Source organism: Osmia bicornis, chromosome 6, assembly GCF_907164935.1.
Source record: "Osmia bicornis bicornis chromosome 6, iOsmBic2.1, whole genome shotgun sequence".
NCBI classification, from domain to species: Eukaryota; Metazoa; Arthropoda; class Insecta; order Hymenoptera; family Megachilidae; genus Osmia; species Osmia bicornis.
The window spans coordinates 5,336,300-5,354,432 of record NC_060221.1 but is presented as its reverse complement, the minus strand read 5'-3'; the positions used below and the strand labels follow the sequence as shown (position 1 = coordinate 5,354,432).

Here is an 18,133-nt window from a genome sequence, read left to right as displayed (position 1 = left end):
AATAACTAGAGATTTGAACCATGTTAGCGGGGTTCGAAAATAAACGGAACGACGCGCCATTATTGTGGCGCTAACTCGTTGGACATCTACCGAATGCTATTTTTGAAACACAACGTCGGTGGAAGAGTATTTTTCTTGGACTTACGAGATCTTAGTTTTAACGTAGGATTTTTCTGTTCTTGCACGAATTGTGGTTATATCTTTACTGTATCGCTAATGGAATTATTTGATATTGCTAGAGGCCTTTAAATCAAAAATATTTAAATAATTAGAAAGTCTCATCCCATTTCTACTTTAGAGGAAGAAATTTTCGAACTCGCAACATAAATTTGATCTGTCATTTCGAAATCTACATAAATGCGTAGAAAGTTAACAAAATGGCAACATATTTATAGCTCTGAGTAAAGGCATTACTAAAACTGCCACAATCTTGAACTTTATCCACTTACAATACTCATAAACCTATATATTTATCATGTAAATTATCCTGCTGCTAAAAACAGTCGATAATGAATACACGAAGACTAAAGAATGAATGCATTTCATAACGTGTTTAGTCTAAGCAGATGCAAATCTGCTTTAGTATTCTGAGATGTTAATAAAAATTGGAAGCTACTAACAATTAGACGAGTAAGTTTATAAGCTGTGACTAATGATTCTCGTCCAACAGAATTCAGATATTTATCGAAAATTTTTGAACGGATTTACTCCTACGTTTCCGGTCGAATGACGTTCGACGCTTCTAAAATAATCGAGCCAGTTTAATTTACAAAGTATGCTAAAAAGGCCAACCGAAATACTTGATACACGAACGGAACATGTGTTTTAAATTTTCCATAGTCCCGCTTTTGCTCATTCCATTTTATTACCAAACAAACGAGCATGCAAGTTATTTTAAAGCGATCCACTTTTGAAAATAGCCCGTTCACGTAACGACCAACAATAAACTTGATAACATTCTTTTATTGAAATTTTATAACAAAATAACGTTTTTGAAACGAACCATCGACTGGTGACGTTTAATTCAGCTTTTGCAGAATGTAACTGTGGTGAAAATTCTAATTTCGGAGCAGCAGCTCTGTCGAGTGCTTCAGAACCGTGGTATTCTCTGCTCTGGATGAAAATAATCCCATAGGTATTCCAAGCATGGTTGCCTTTCTACTATAGTGCAAATAGTATAGTCAATTTTCCTATTTTTCGAATGTTCTATTTATTCCTATGAATGAAATACTGTAGCTGAATGATTGCAAATGTCAATTGCTTTATAAATAAATATGTTCTAAAGCAGCAATTTCAAAGTAAATGCTTTGAAGTGAAATAAAACCAAGTCTATGTAATATAAACGATCCCAATCGCTGAAAAATTGACATTACTTATGCTTAAGTGAACGAAATGACTGGTCCTATGGAGCATACTGTTCGTGGACACGGGTAACATTGAGACTATTTGCAGAGTGCCATTTGCAATTGTTCCATTTGCTCCAGAAAGATTGGTGCCATTCACGGTTAAACGAACTAAATGACAGTGCGCCTTTATAATGGCTGATATTACTATCATCGTACGAGAAAAATTAGTATAGACACGAGATAACGAAGCTTTTCTTTAGAAGTGGAGGACTTATAGAAACTGTGCCATTCACGTGACATTCATTCGATTCCACGTGTTTCACTACAATGTACTTGCTTTTAGTGATTCTTATTTTAAGTATATCAATTTCTTGTGGATAGGGAACATTCTTCTTTATTCATAATCGTGTATCACTTCTCCTTACTTCATTTCGTCGATCAAAGTTGAAAATGGAAACGAGACTTTCAATCCATCGTCAAAGAAATTTTTGAACTCTACACTTCAACGATTCTTGCTGGCCGTGTTCCATCCATGGAAAATCACTATTTCACTCAAACGATCTAAAAATAAAAAAATAGAAATAAATTAATAAAAATGAAACGATCCTGAGATATTCCATATTCGTGGTAGGACGACGTTGGAATCAGTGAACGCAGCTGACGCAAAAACGTCCATCTGTCGCATAGTTCAAATAGACTCTAATAAGCTTGGTTAGCTAGTCAGCAGAGACATGGGGCTCACGTGAGATGTCCACGTCTATTTGTTCTTCCTATTTTCGTAGCCGTTTGGTATATAAAGAGACCGTCCTCGGGACATTGCCGAAAGATTTGGCAGCGATCCGCGGTTTTCTGCGCGTCGCCACTCGGTGCCGTAGATAGAGCTGCTAGAGGAGACGAGCAACAGCATAGTTTATCCGAAGGAATCGTGGAGGTGTGTTCACTTGCAGAACGTGCCGCCGTTCTGGTTTATCCTCGATTCGGTCTCTTGGTTCGCGTTCATCTCCTTGGATTTTAAAAAATTCTCGTCATGTGCTTGCAACTTGTTCAAAGGATTATCGTCGAGCAGAATCCTATACTGTGTAAAATGTGCCTGGATATCGCACATTTGTGATCGTACATGAGCCTACTTCAAAGGTTACCCACGTGCTCAGAAGGTGCGCGTCTTTGATCAAGCGGTGGCATTCGGATGCCGGAGGCAGGCATTAGGATAACCTCTTGAACCAATGAGATGCATTTTAATCAAAACAAACAAGGATGATGTGTTCTATCTTTAATTGACAGTGAAAAATAAAAATTGTAATTATGCAGAACATAATCAGTTAATTTTCTATTTGTGACATTCGATGTGTTAAGGAATTCGTTATTTCAAAATCACTCTTAATTATCCTCCTTTTAAGCATCTCAAACGATACATCGTCTTTGTTTGCAACAATATATCAGGTTGCCCTAATGCCAGTCGCTCGTTTAGGTGAATAATATTGTGGTTGGTAAGGAACTGGGACAAATCAGACAGAGCGTGTTCGAAACGGTTGAGCTGCTTTTTTGGCGAACGGTGGACATCAGTTGACACCAATGGAAGATAAATAAAACACGTGACTAGTTATTGACAATCCGTACTTTGAGAAAATAGGGCAGAAGGGTGTTAGGTGTTGGAAGCAAGGTGATGATCAGACACCGTACATTGAGAAAAAGTTGAACAATGGGGAACACCGACAGTCTACACGAGGTGGAGATGAGCTCCATGTCGACGTTGGAGAATGATCGACCCCATATCATGGTACATATTGATTGGATTCAGTTTTAAACAATAATTAATTAAATTTTGTAAAATAATCACTTCATATTTCCTGGGGTCTCGCACTATCATTTTTTAAATTTCTATTTTTTTTAATTATATTTACTTTAATAAATATATAAGCATTAAAAAATTCACAGTTTACATTTAATTTCTTCCACAAGAAAGTTGAACCATTAAACAACTGCATTGCAACACTTTACTTCGATGCATTTAGTTGCATTCCAAGTTTTTCTTCCCGTTCAATCTCGAATGTCTAGACTAAAATACGTGTTTTTGATAGAAAGGTATAATGCCGTTGAATGATAAAAATCGAGCAACAGAAACTGTTTTTGTTCACGAGACTGTTACGAAACAGGAGCATTCACAGGTGGAACAGGTTGTAGACCGTCTGGCTTTACACGGGTGCCAGTGAACATGAAAGTATAAAAGTTCGAGACAATCTAATGCATTGTTATTAAAAGAATATTTAATTTAGTACCTCTAAATAAGAATGATGCACTGAAATAAATTAAAAGTGAATCGATATCAAGGTCCAATGGTCAACTCGGTTACAACAATGTTTCCTTGCTGTAACCTCGCTACAATCAAGGCTAACATAACATCAACATTAATGTGTAAAAAAGGATGAACATTCCGTATATACAGTTTCTATTCTGAAAGAAGCGATCAACGCTAACTTGTATACGTTTGCAACAAAATTCTCGATTATTACCTGGTCATGCAACTTTGAGAAATAGCTTGTAGCATTAATGTGTACTGTCTGTTGTTTTGTAAGGTATCAGGGAAGCTTATTCAACAGAGTTACATATGTTCAAGTGATAATTGCGATCAATTTATGCGAAAGAATCGTTGATTAATTAAGAATATTTTCTGTTTCAGAGAACGCCAATGCGCCCAATGATAGCGGAATACGACCCCAAGAAGCACGGCGTGAAAACAGAACTGTCAGACATGGTTCTTGTCAAGTAAGTGAGAATCTTGGTTTATGAAACCGACGCGAACGAACGGTTCAACGATAGTCGAGCAAATTCACTATCTGCTACCACGACCAATCATCACCATTGCTTTATTGCCAAACTCAATTGCTCCGTGCTCAAGCAAACGTGAGTGACAACCCGAGGATCATATATTGTGCATTTTATCGTATATATGTGTATTCTCTCATTCTGTGCTCTGTTACTATTTTACATAGCCTAAATACATACATATATTCATTCATATATATGTTTAGATGTATGTATATTTTGTATTGATCGTTTCATTTCACAATTTCAATTCATGCATACCGCCTTATCGCTGATGTAGAATTCGTAGTATACCTGGCACCTGGGATGCTTAATGATTGACCGCTAATGACGATTTTATTGTCGCTGGTTTGTAGAGAAATGGGCTTTCATTTTTTTATTCATTGTATCATATTTTTTTTTGCTTTTGTTTCCCTTAATTTCATAATCCATTTGTGTTAACGAAACCGAATTTTTCTTTTCTTCCTTTATTAAGTATCGAGTTCTTGCGGATAAAATGTCGATTCGATTACGAGAGCTTCTATAGTTCATTTGAAAAATTGATGTAGTTTTATTTATTAATAAAATAAGATTATATTGATTTACCAGCTCTGATTGAAATCCGTAAAGAAGTCTGATTTAATAACTAATGAAAATTTGATTCGGTTTTTGATATGTAACTTACGGTAGTACTTAAATATTTTATCAGTAAGTATAGCCTGTTAATAAATCTGTAATGTCAAAAAATAAATGTTTTAGCCTCGTCATTGTCAGCAATAATTTACTCGATTTTCACTGTACGACAGCAATCATTTCCCTTGTTTTTGCACCATCACAGGTAGAGCAATAGAAAAAAAATGAGAGGATACAGTATACGTAAATGATGCACAAAGGAGCCGATTTCCTGCACAAACGAGCGATTCTACTGATCGTCGATTCAGTGGCAAAATAACAAAGTTTTTAGATTTTTCGCGTACCTATAAAATGGAGTGTCTCCTTGCTGCACCTCTAAAAAAAAAAAAAATTTCTAGTTTGGTGGATTCATTATATTTTTCCCCATAATTTCTTTATTAGGGCCTAAAATTATCTCTTATCTAATCCCTCAATAATTTAATAATTTCAAATGATTTTTTTTAATACAAATAAATTTCTCTAAAAGAGGAAACGCAATAACTAATATCCACATTCCAGCATTTTTTCTCGTACATAACACTACTCTTGGATAACACTCGTTCTAATCGTCGTAAGCGTAATTGCTCGATAATTTCGTGCTGGAAATAATTGACTGGCAAGGTCGGAGTCACGATAAAGCGTTTCGTGGCGAAAAAAAACGATTTCCTATTGCTTTTGCGCAACAATAAATTAGCATTCGATCGAGAAATCGGATAATTACCAGTTCGATCAATCTCGAATCGAGGGAGGAGGTGCAGAAAGGAGAGAATCCTCGCGGCGGTTTTCTTCGTCATTAACTAAGGATGATCCGTAAATCGAGGCGATGCGGTGTGCAAGCGAGAAACTATTTGTTCCTATGAAGGATTATATAAAGATGAAATCTGTCTTTACTATATAATATGTGCATTTATATGATTCCAGACTTGCGTATAAACACTGCGGGCGTAGATTCGGGCTCTATGAAAAGTGCTCTGCGAGTAACGTGTGAAAGTGACAAAAACAATTATATGTGTAATAAACAAAAAAGTATGAAACAAAACGAAAAAAAAAAAACATCAAAATATAAAGAACACGGTACCGTTTTAGAAAGAAAACGGCACGGTCTATTTGATGGACGATCGCGGGTTCAATAACGGTTTGAAACGGTTACATTGTACATTTGCTATAGCGACGTCGCTCAACGAACAACGGGATTAAAAAAAATAATAATAATAATAAAAAGAAATATTTAAAATTGAAGCCTCGCGACCGAGCGACCGGACGAACCGCGACGCAAACATCGGACGGACGGTCTAAAAGAGAATATATAAAAGAAACGAAAGAAAACGAAAAAGAGAGACGAGGATTTTTTGGACGTCGTGTGACCTCGCTCTCGAAATTATTTAAAAACAAAAAAAAAATAATAAAAATATGAGTTTGAGAAACACAATTGGCATATTGAATAAACGTACGTTTAAACGAAAAAAAATATATAAAACGAAACGGAAAAAAAAAATATTGATAGATGCTTGGCGAGAAGTGCAAAATGTCGGAAAGCAAAGAAGGCTTGTTAGTCGTCGTACTGCGTCGTGGCGCTGGACGTCGCGGTGATGCAGTGCGGTGGTTGCAGCTGACTCTCTAAGCCTGATCGCGACGCGTGAACTCTTGTCACGTGTAACGTGACACACACAGACCTACTACTATTACTACTACTACCTACTAGTACTACTACTACTACTGCTACTACTACTATATTTCGAAGCTTTCTCGACTATTAAGAAAGCTTCGCACGACTAAAGGAGAGAAACTACCGCACCTGAATGGGTACCTATATGCCTACACACCTACCTATTTTACAATTCTATTACACTTATACCGTGCCTCGTAGTCGCTACATATTATACATATACACAACCTGATCGAGTGAACAGACGTCGATACGAATTTTGAAAACGATACGAAACCTTCGAACGACCGATTGTCCATCTTTTTTCGAAAAGTTTCTCCGTCCGCTTCAGAGTATTGCCGTGATTGCTACAGAAGGCTTGTTCTTCAAATTGTTCTCGTTTCAGATAGAGAAAAGTGCATGGTATTAGAACTTGACTATCAATTTTCTGAAATTCATCTGAAATATCTAGATGAATTTGAAATGATTCTTGCGAAATCATTGCAGTATTGCACATTGCTATTGTTACCACTGTTCACGTGATCCACGAGAAAAAAATTAATAAAAATCTTCACTTTACGAGCGGGATTATAAACGTCAGAATTCACCATTTAACTAGACATTTACCGACGTTGTAAATTAAATTCGTTGGCACGTATTTACTGAATTTGCAAATTTCCTGAAATTCCAAATATTCAGACTCATATATTATGCCATCTTTAGATGTTCAACTTTCCTTTGAACATTTTTATGCATTTTAATTTTTAACTAACACTTTGCCGAGACATCTGGACCAGCTGTTAAAATTATGAACAGTTCAGGGAAGTTTGTGGAGAATTTTGCCAGAAATCGTTGCCGGAAGTGCTAATTCTAGAATGAAACTTTGCTCGGTCAGACAAAAGTCAGACCGGATTTCTTGCCAAAATATCTACCTTGTCTCATGAAACGCGTCGTGGTATGCACTTTTTTCCATGAACGAGAAACGAAATGAAGCAACGAGCATTATTTATGCACGCGAAACGGAAATCGTCGCGAATATATCCGTAATCGTCGAATCGTAGAATCAACGACCCGAAAAAAAAAAAAGAAAGAAAACGCCACGTCAGTGAATGATTAATCGAAATTTGATCGATTTCCTCGATTGTTCCCTCGATGAACTTATATAAACGGACGGAAAGTTTGGGCGACAGGGAGGAAATCGAAGAAGCGTTTGCTGGTAGAAATTGCTCGAACGAATTGATCGAACGATGAAATTGTTCTCATTGACCAATTAAATCCATCGATGTACTCATTTTTTTTCCTCTTAAGAAGTTTAATTGATCGAATTGCGTTCCACGTTCCTTGGAATGCGCGGGTCGAATGATTTAGCGCAGAAGCCAGACAGTAATGCCCTTTTTCAATTAATAAAAGAGCAGTCTACGTATTTTCTCGGAACGATATTCTCTGTTAATTCGTAAAGAAATATTCTACGTATAATTGTTTAAGAGATGCATCCGTCAAACTGTAATTAAACTGAATTTCAAATAAAAGAAAACGAGTGCTTCAGTTTCTTATGGCTTTCGAGAAAGGACATTACTTGCTGGTGTGTTTAAAAATGAAGTTGACCGCAATGGATCACGCTTGCAGCCACATAGAAACGCATAGCGTGAAATAAAGAGCAGTTAGTCGATACCACACGAGAGCACGTACAGCTAAAAACCATTTCAGCCGCGAGATCTCACTGCTAGCTCCATTTCCTCTGCTCTAGAATTAACCCTTTGAATCCTAACAATTTTTATTTTCTTTCGCGATGTTATAGTTTGTGGCAATAATAAAAAAGCCATTTTATAGTATACTGATAATACAATTTTAATATTGCACAAAGGGTTAATGCTAGGGATGTGCGGGTTCCCGAAGTTCCGAGTCGATCTCGAAATCTCGAGTACCCGTATACCTCTAGTTAATGCGTATCCAGCTTTCGCCTGTTTAGGAACGCGCAGATCTCGCTGTGAAATCATGTTCTTATCGTACATCAAGCTCATTCAATGCGATCTTTAATTCATAAGCACATGTTCCACGGTGTAGTCGGATCCATTTCTATTTCGCAATTTGTTGGCGATTTTCAATGGAATATCTTGGAAATATTGCTCGTACTTGATAAAGTTGAATTTCAAATTAGAATCAAATGCATCGCACCAGTCATCGACGTGTTGAAAGTAATAAAGCGAAAGTCTTATTCAAGTGATAGGCAAGGTGTTAACAAATGAATCTCATTTATAGATGACAGATATAAATATCATTGGCTTCGTATACGAACGGAATTACTAGTATTCCGCGTTCTCATTGTGAAATTTCAACGCTTCCGTAAAATTCGCGTCAAAAATATCAACAGCTCTTAAGTAACAGGTGAATATTAACGTGTATTTTCGTATTTCATGACATCGAGTGTCTGCGAATAAATTTATAATAGTAACAGTCAAAAGGTAAATTTGCATACAAACGATTTCTATGTCGGTCATTAAAAAATTTTAACAATTATTCTAAGAACTGATGCATCAAGTTCTACTGACGGTTCTTTTGTTTTCCTGTCAATATATTATTTAAACAAAGCTATTTTAATTGTCAACACACGGTCCATTATATTCAAGTTTATTATCTTTTTTAAAGTGATGCATAATATAACTGTTGCAAGGACTTAAGAGATGATGTCAAGTGCATGTTAAGTGCCACTATTATACATTAGTACCATTGTTCGCTAACACTCTAAATATAAGAATAAAAAGAGCGAGAAGTTTCCACAAAACCTAATTATCCAAGTGTGAGTCAGATATGAGTCAACAAATCAAATGCAAGCTGACATAACAAATGAAAATATCCGACTACGCCGTTTTGGAAGCTTTTAAAGATTATTTAAAAAAAAAAGAAAGAAAAGAAAAATGAAAATGTGTGTACGACACTTCGATCCTCTCTGTTTCCCAATGTCCGTCATCCTCCTGCGTGGCGTGCACGCGTTGCGAGTAAAGGTAGCGTCACACACGTCACTCTCTTTTTCCCCGCCATGACCGTTCGGTAGTGTCGAGCCTTAGCGTACACAAAAATCGGTGTGTCGATCGCGATAAAAAAACACGTCGTACGGGTCGTGTTTGTACCACCGTGCCGTACCCATTAGATCCCACGCTAAACACTTCCACTCACGTGAATCACGCACGCGCGTCCCTCAGAATTTTAATTGTCCCTTCTGACATGACGGCCGAACGTTAACGGGACAAGAACACTAACGACGTTGGTTTTGCAGATACAAATGCGAGAAAAATGATGTACCAATTACCGTCACGAACGGCTCGACATTGCCGCTCGTGGAACGACCGAACGACGAGGAGGCAGCCCTTTACAATCCCTTCGAGCATAGGAAGCTGGCCCATCCAACCTCGGACATGGATACCCTTATACATCTATTGAAGGGCAGTCTGGGAACTGGTATTCTCGCGATGCCAATGGCTTTCCGGAATGCCGGTTTGCTTTTTGGTCTGTTCGCCACATTCTTCATCGGGGCTGTTTGCACTTACTGCGTTCACATATTGGTGAAGTGCGCCCATGATCTCTGCAGGCGGACCCAGACACCCAGCCTGGGCTTCGCTGATGTCGCCGAAGCAGCCTTTCTGGTTGGTCCCGAGCCTGTTCAGAAATACGCTCGCCTTGCAAAGTATGTTCTTTCAGAAGATTATTTTTCTTTTATATTTTCTACGTATTTTGTATTTTATAACTATCTCTTTTGCTTTTCCAGAGCGACGATCAATTCGTTTCTCGTGATCGACCTAATCGGTTGTTGCTGTGTGTACATCGTTTTCATCTCGACCAACGTGAAAGAAGTGGTCGACTATTATACAGAGTCCGATCGAGATGTTCGGTTGTACATGGCAGCGTTATTGCCCTTGTTAATTATATTCTCGCTCGTGAGGAACCTGAAATATCTGGCGCCGTTCTCGATGATCGCGAACGTACTGATCGCCACTGGCATGGGGATCACTTTCTACTACATTTTCAGCGACCTGCCCAGTATCGACAACGTGCCGAATTTCTCGAGCTGGTCTCAATTACCTTTGTTCTTCGGCACAGCAATCTTTGCTCTTGAAGGCATCGGCGTTGTAAGTATGATTTTGAATTTATTAAGCGTGGCTCTAGACCTGGGATTTTTAGACCCAATACTAGTAATATGAAATTAGGAACTCTAGGAAATGTAATTTTCTAATGACACTTTGATTATCCTCAGGTGATGCCTTTGGAGAACAACATGAAAACTCCAACGCACTTCACCGGTTGCCCAGGTGTATTGAACACAGGTATGTTCTTCGTAGTGCTGTTGTACAGCACCGTCGGCTTCTTCGGCTACTGGCGTTACGGTGAGGACACGAAGGCTTCGATCACGCTGAACCCAACGCAAAGCGAGGTGCTGGCACAGTCAGCGAAGCTCATGATCGCGATAGCGATTTTCCTTACCTACGGTCTGCAGTTCTACGTGCCAATGGAGATCATCTGGAAGAACGCCAAACAGTACTTCGGTTCGAGGAAGTTGATCGCCGAGTACGCGATCCGCATCGTTTTCGTGGTATTCACGGTCGGCGTGGCGATCGCGATTCCGAACCTGGGCCCGTTCATATCTCTCGTGGGCGCGGTTTGCCTTTCCACCTTGGGTCTCATGTTCCCGTCCGTGATCGAGCTAGTCACCGTGTGGGAACAGGAAGAGGGACTTGGTTCCTATTATTGGAAGCTTTGGAAGAATCTGGCGATCATTTCGTTCGGCATACTGGGCTTCCTGACCGGCACTTATGTCAGCATCCAAGAGATCCTCGAGGAGCACAAATGAAGCGCCGGGTTCGAAGGAGCTGCGGTGCGACGGAATAATCGCTCAGCGCGTACCACTGATGCCGACGTGTTCTACGACACGTCTCTCGTTGAGCGAGCTCGTCGGACCATCCGGACGACGATGACTAGGAGGGTGATGCTACTTCCCCTGGGAGCATCAAGGAGCACAGGTTACGCGGCCACGCGAGCTCCGAACTTCTAGCTTCGTCTCGCTCCTTCTGTTTGCACATCGGTAGTACGACGGCTGTAACGACGACGAGGACGTCGCGTAGTCGAGGCTTCGTAGCCTTCATCTTGATTCGTTCATTCTTATTATGTCAATCATCTAAAACATCAGGCATAGGAGGAGTTCTTGCGTTAAGCCGTTGCTAGACGAACTCGACGATCACGACAATATCGTGGAAGACTGTACATATACACTTTGGATATTATCATTGCATGTTTCATTTTTCCGTCTAATCATGGTGACAATAATAATTAGATTTTTATGGCGTACTGTAACGCCTATTTGATCGTCGCAAAATGAAAAAAACAGGATGTTGATGGTTCAGCATAGGAACTCCTTCTGCCATTACGCGACGACGTAGACTCAGCATCATAGCTTTGTTCTTCTCGTCTGACTGGTCTAACTGACATATGTGTATAGCATAGAAATACGGCTTGAAGTTGTAGAAAACTCGATCGATCTTTGCCGATTAATGTCAGAGTCGTCGTTGCTGATGTTGCGTCGTATAAAGCCGTACGCCAGGTGTACGATAAGGATCGTTAATGTCGCGCGTTTCCCCTCGGACAGGTGTTTCAACTTTCATTTACCGGAGTATTTTGTAGATTTCAGTAACAACCTTCGAAGTAGCGCCGATTATATTTGGACTATTACGTTTCCGGTGTTGTATAAAATGGGATACTGTTTTGTTTTCTTAAAATATTTGTGCTATTTTGAAAAGTATGAAGAAATATTGTTCTTAGAAGTTCAGTGTAAATTACAAATTTGAAATTTGTTTATTTAATTTGGCATTCGATACTGGTTTAGATAATATCAACAAACTGAAATATGACAAAATATTCTTGGACTGCTAAAAGCAAGACATTGTTACCGTACAATTTTTATAAAATAACTTCCATGACTTCCGACGTGCTAAACACGATAAATCACTTATCGTTAGGTGACTAGCTATTCCATAACGCAATAAATCGTGCGATATTAATGACTTTTACCGTATATCGCCATACGTTCTAGCGATTAACCGAGCAATCATAAATGGCACAACGTGGCTCGCAGTACCCGGATCCACGAAATTGTGGATCCTTCGATCCGCGGGATCTGAGATCTGCGAAACGCTGACACGAGTATCAAGGACGTGGATAAGGACGCCCTTTTATCCCTTTTTTAATTTATTCGCGGTGCGCTGACCGTGCGCACGACGAAGCTTTTCCATCGACTTCACACAACTGCGGGACGGTTTTCTTTCTTGTTTCTTTTCTTTTTCTGTTTAGTAGCTAACGTACATTATTACGTACGGGTATAGATACATAAATTATACTTAAGCGTCGTTATTTTTACCCGCAAACAGGGAGCGTCATTCGCGTTTTTGGCATTAACGTGCATTCGTTCGTTCAATTTACCGCGACAAGAGAACGATCTGTAAGATAAGAGGTTCCGTCGGCTGATCGTTGATCGATCTACTTGAAACTATTCTGATAGAAATCAATGTAATCGTTAGAAAATTCACGTTGATCGGAAGATACTTAACCCTTCCCACCCGACATACAAGTATTTTTGTACACTATTATACCTGCAACAAATGACTATTTTGGAATCTGTAACAATTTTTATGGAACGAAATTTCTGTCGGTCGTAAAAAGTGTCGGGTAAAAGGGATTAACAAGTTGATTGCTATAATGATAAAGCATAATTGAATAATTATTCAAGACACCATCATCCAATTTTTTAAGTTTCAAATTTGTTATTTGATAGACTTTGACTATTAGAGAAGTCATCACTATAGCAATCAATGTATTAAAAATATTATTGGTATAATAAATTATTGGATAATAAATTCACCGATGAAGAGGATATTCAGATCGACTGCGTAATTCTGATGGAAACTGCCGATCTGTTCCTAGTGCATGTTGCACAAACGATAAAAAGAAGACGTACAAAAGATGGTTATTAATTAAGAGTAAGAAGCAGTAATGGCACGTAGGTGTGATAATGTCGTGATGTGCATGTTTGCTAGTCTGTAGGAAGTTTAGCGAAACACCGAATGCGTCGTGCGTCAGCATGCGATATTAATGACGCTGATTGAACTTTTATACTCGATACCCAAGCAGGGATGAATTCTTTTTTTTTTTCTTTTTACAAAAATATTATCGAACGGTGTGTCGAGGCAGCGATTGAAATTTATGAATTTTTCTACCGTCGTCGAATTGTAATTGATTTTTTTTTATTCAAACAAAAGAGACGAAAAGTGATCTTATTTTTCGATAATAAAACGCTTATTATGTATTCGTGTAGATTTTTCAGAGGAAATAGTACAAAGCTATAATAAGATTGGTAACGACTCGTTTCACGTATTATAATGAACATGTCGATTAGCGTGCAAAATTCATGCGTAGAATTTAATTAATCATCGGCTAGATCTGAACTAGCGAGATCCGTGAACGACGGACTAAGCATTTACATTTTCTAAACTACGTGAATGTACCGATGATGGTATTATACTTTTACAGAGGGTTACAGTATTACTGTACATACCATTTTCGAGCCTGACAATACCATCATCATCGCTTTCGCTTCGAACACGCGGAAAATTTAGTGCCTTGATTCTTTCGTCTCGTGAAAAATTGTAGGATTTGAGACTGGTGTTTAAATTATCGTTAATAGAGGACACTATACAGAGCGTTCTAGTAATCATGTTACAATTTCTCTTGGGAGAATAAATGAAAATTAGAGAAAGAAATTATTTCTGTACGAGTCTGTTTTCGAGAGAATGGACCCGATTCGTCTATTCAATTATGGCTAAGTTATATTTGGGTTATATTGATCAGGTATAATTGGGTGAAAAGTAGGTCTTCTTTGTCTAAAATCTAAGGTAAGGGGTGAGAGCTTTCTACAGTCCATTTTCTATTTTGGGAAAACTCAAAGGAGGAACCCCTGTCCATTACTGTACCCCGTAAAATTACTGTAATAATTTCCAAATTGCAATTGATAACTGCTATACTACATAGAAGTATAATTTAAAGAGCTAAAGATCACACCATGATTATTGGAACACCTTGTATACGTGCGCGTCGCGTATTTGATTCTTCGACGTTCAAGGAATACCTTGAGCAGCATATTTTTGTACGAGAACAAAACGACGTGGAAATGCATTGAGAAGGCAATAACCAATAAAGTGCGGTAGTTATTGCCGCTTCGGTAATTGTTAAATGAGTTTCACCGAGAACAGGGTAGAATCTGTTTCTTGTTTTTTTTGGTCAAATCCCAGCAAATCTGCTGATTTTTGTTAAGCTTTCTCATTCATGTCTCTCGTTGTATTCTGCGTACTCGTCCATCATTTTCCACCGACATAATCTCTCTTTTTTTTTTACATATGTACCTACACACGCGTGTATCACAGACTCGCAGATAGATCAGGATAATCTCTGTGTTGTACGATAACTTTCTTTTGGAATAAAAATTTCGATGAAACCGAGGTTCTTTACCAGACCGTAATTTATGGAATTCGAAATAAAAATAAACTATAACCGTTTCGCCGTTCTTTGAACATTCAGTATCACAAGATGCTTTTTTTCACGTGCACGCGTATCCCGTGCACGCTGTACCAAACAATGTTATGATATTTAATACACGTTGAATTGATTTGCAAATGATTTGAGTGTTATTTTGCACCCCCCAACTTTTCTGCACGTACTTATGAACCTTCACCCACATTTCCTTCTTTTTTCCTCCATTGTAAAGTGCTAAAACTAAATCTTCCCTATTTCCCTATAATATTTAACCCTTTCTATTTGTTGTAACACGAGGTAACTTAAACCTATCGAAGGTTCAGAATTATAACAAAATGAAGTATTTAAAACAATAAACATAGGAGAATAATGAAATTTCCCTAATCTAAAGAAATACCAAATTAAGGGAAAAATGTATTAAAAATGTGAAAAAATGTAATAATATTCAAGAAATTATTGATATAAAGGGAAAGTAATTCATTAAAAAATATGAATCTTAACTTCTCTTCAACTTGACTAATAAGTCAGACCTGCGCATATCGCCGAGAACGACGAGTCTGATTGGTCAATTCGATGGCACCTAACTGCCATTGGTGGAAACGTAAAACCGTGTAGTTCAATTCGAATTCCGCGTCGGTAAAACAGGCCATGGTTGATCGAAAATTAAGCTGAACAGAAACTAATTTAAGCGCCACCTGAATTATTGCATCTAACTAACGGCATGCTATACTACGTTACCTTTCGCAAATACCTAAATGACAGATGTATGCTATATGTATAAGTACATGATTAAACAATACTGACCATGCACTCATTATTATTAATTTTCTTTCTGTAAATACAGTTCAGAATCTTAAAGACATAGTTCCTGAAAAAAATATAACAGCGATTAAATAGAAGAAAAGCATTTTTGCAGCCAATTCGCTCATATTATTTGCTGCATAATTAATAAATATACCATAGAAATAATGATACAGTTATTAATTAATCATCAAATAATAACGATTGCCCAGGTCTCACAATGGGGAGGTTGCTGCGGGTGGAGACCCGCCCATCCCATCCACCCTCCATTTATGCAAATTTTTATTTTTATTCAATACCATCATCCTCTTGATGCACATTTGCAAAACGTTTTTGACTGTTGTGCAAACGAACAACAAAAGGAGCATTATTTTTATTCACTACCTACCTATCTACTTATCTATACATATATTTACGTAGAGTTTTGCTTTTTATTCCTATCGCAACATTTTTTAATTTTGATTACAGATCTGTAATTAATAAATATGCAATTGCATATTTGTCCTACATACTTATATTACTAAGAATATCTACCTATACGAGAGCTCGTAATTATATTAAAAATTTGCTTCAATCTAACGCTTCCGAATTAAACACTGCAGTGTTTGACGATTATATCTTAATGACTATACACATAAATAAGTCCAATGAATTTGTTGATTTTGTTGTCCTCACCAGAATACTTCCTAAAATAAAACTGAAAAAGATTAAACATAATTTAAGAAAATATTAAGGCTCATGTAGCCGTAATCATAAATTTACAACCTGCCTGAAACAAACAGAAAAGGATTAAATACAATTTTTGAAAATAGTACGGTTCAAATCTACCGAATTTTGTAAGACGCAACACTAATCTAAAAAAGGGGTACAGCCAATCCAAGGCTGTACCACGGCAGCTGGTCCATAGTTGCCTTATGGACCATAGCAACTCCACTGGATCGATTTGGGGCATTTCATCATATATCGCAACTCTAATGCAAAACACGAATATTCATTACCGCAACACTAATTAGCAGGGAACTCTATAAACTAATGCAAAACAATCGCGTATTTATAAGTCGCAACATTGGGAAACAATCGCGCTAATATCATTCGCAACGCTATCTTTAATAGACATGCAATTAAAATGCAAAAATGGGGGATTTTCAAACCGTGAATTTTTTACTCGCAACACTAAAGCAATGAACATTAAAAAGCAAAACTCTCAAAAATCTTAAAGCAATCAACATTGAAAAGTTAAATTCTATTTTAAAGCAATACAAGAAAGAAACGCGATATTTAAAGTTCGCAACACTAAATGAAAATCGCGATAATCATGCATACGCAACATTAAATTGAACCGTGATCGATATTCATTCGCAACACTAAATTGAACCGTGGTCAATATTCACAACACTAAATTGAAAACGCGATTTGCCCAAAATCATGGGGGTCACGGGCCCCCTCTTATCCTGAAATTACAAAACTACAACTACAGGCAAGCACAGTGACAAAGCAGTAACGATAATGATTTCCCATCCTTTTTTGCAAAAGGATGCAAAATCATTAGAAGTTCCCCTCTTGAAAGACAGTTTGTCGGGGCGCTTCGGCATATAGCCTTTTCTTTCTTCGGGCGGTCCACCCACCTGAAACTTATATCTAAAGCTCGAGACTTGCAAATTCGCAAAACAAAAAAAAAACAATCAACAAAAAAGAAAAATCGCGAAACTCTAATTGACACGTGGACGAAAAAGGACTTTATATAAGTCGTTGTTCGTGCACACGTGCCGTGCTCGAACAGAACTTGTGCGTTTCGTGCTATCGCGATCGCGTATGACGACTTATGAAGTCGCCAAAAATTTGAAAAATTGTACAGATAGAATCGAAGGCGAACGGCATACTCCGTTCGTATCGATGGTATCGTCAATTCTTCAAATATATTCCAGGTACAGGTTGATCACGCGAAATCGTGCCTACCCGACCAAGAGACTGTGACAACCTGTCCCGGCCCTACCTACTTACAATCTATCACACACACCAGAAGGTATACAACCTACCTACCTAATGCTATATTTAAAAAAAGGCAAAATCACATTCTCACAAAAATTCATTCCACGACCCCCATACACTCCACCCGGGCGCAAGAGCCTAAACTAGGGAGAACGTCCCGGGACGCCTCCGTCACCCAAGTTTCATCTCACATCACACTCTACGGTACGTACCATTTTTCACTGAAATCGTCTGGCAAGGCTAGCAATCATTGCGTATAATGATAATTACAAAATTTAATTAACTACTTTGATATAGAATATTTCAT

The 18,133-nt window shown here is 38.0% G+C and overlaps 1 protein-coding gene across 11 annotated transcripts in view; it reads left to right on the top strand.

The window, feature by feature from the left end:
* LOC114881594 (proton-coupled amino acid transporter-like protein pathetic) overlaps positions 1-15,177 on the top strand; it is a 29,812-nt gene extending 14,635 nt beyond the window's left edge. For 2 of the 11 annotated variants that reach the window (XM_046286261.1, XM_046286262.1), the window contains exons 2-5: positions 4,024-4,109; positions 9,740-10,147; positions 10,229-10,589; positions 10,715-15,177. In XM_046286261.1, coding sequence (XP_046142217.1) covers positions 4,024-4,109; positions 9,740-10,147; positions 10,229-10,589; positions 10,715-11,308 — 1,449 coding nt within the window. In that variant the 3' untranslated portion in view covers positions 11,309-15,177. The other 9 variants (XM_029198419.2, XM_029198420.2, XM_029198417.2 and 6 more) reach the window with 9 other exon arrangements.
* The last annotated feature ends 2,956 nt before the right edge of the window (positions 15,178-18,133 follow it).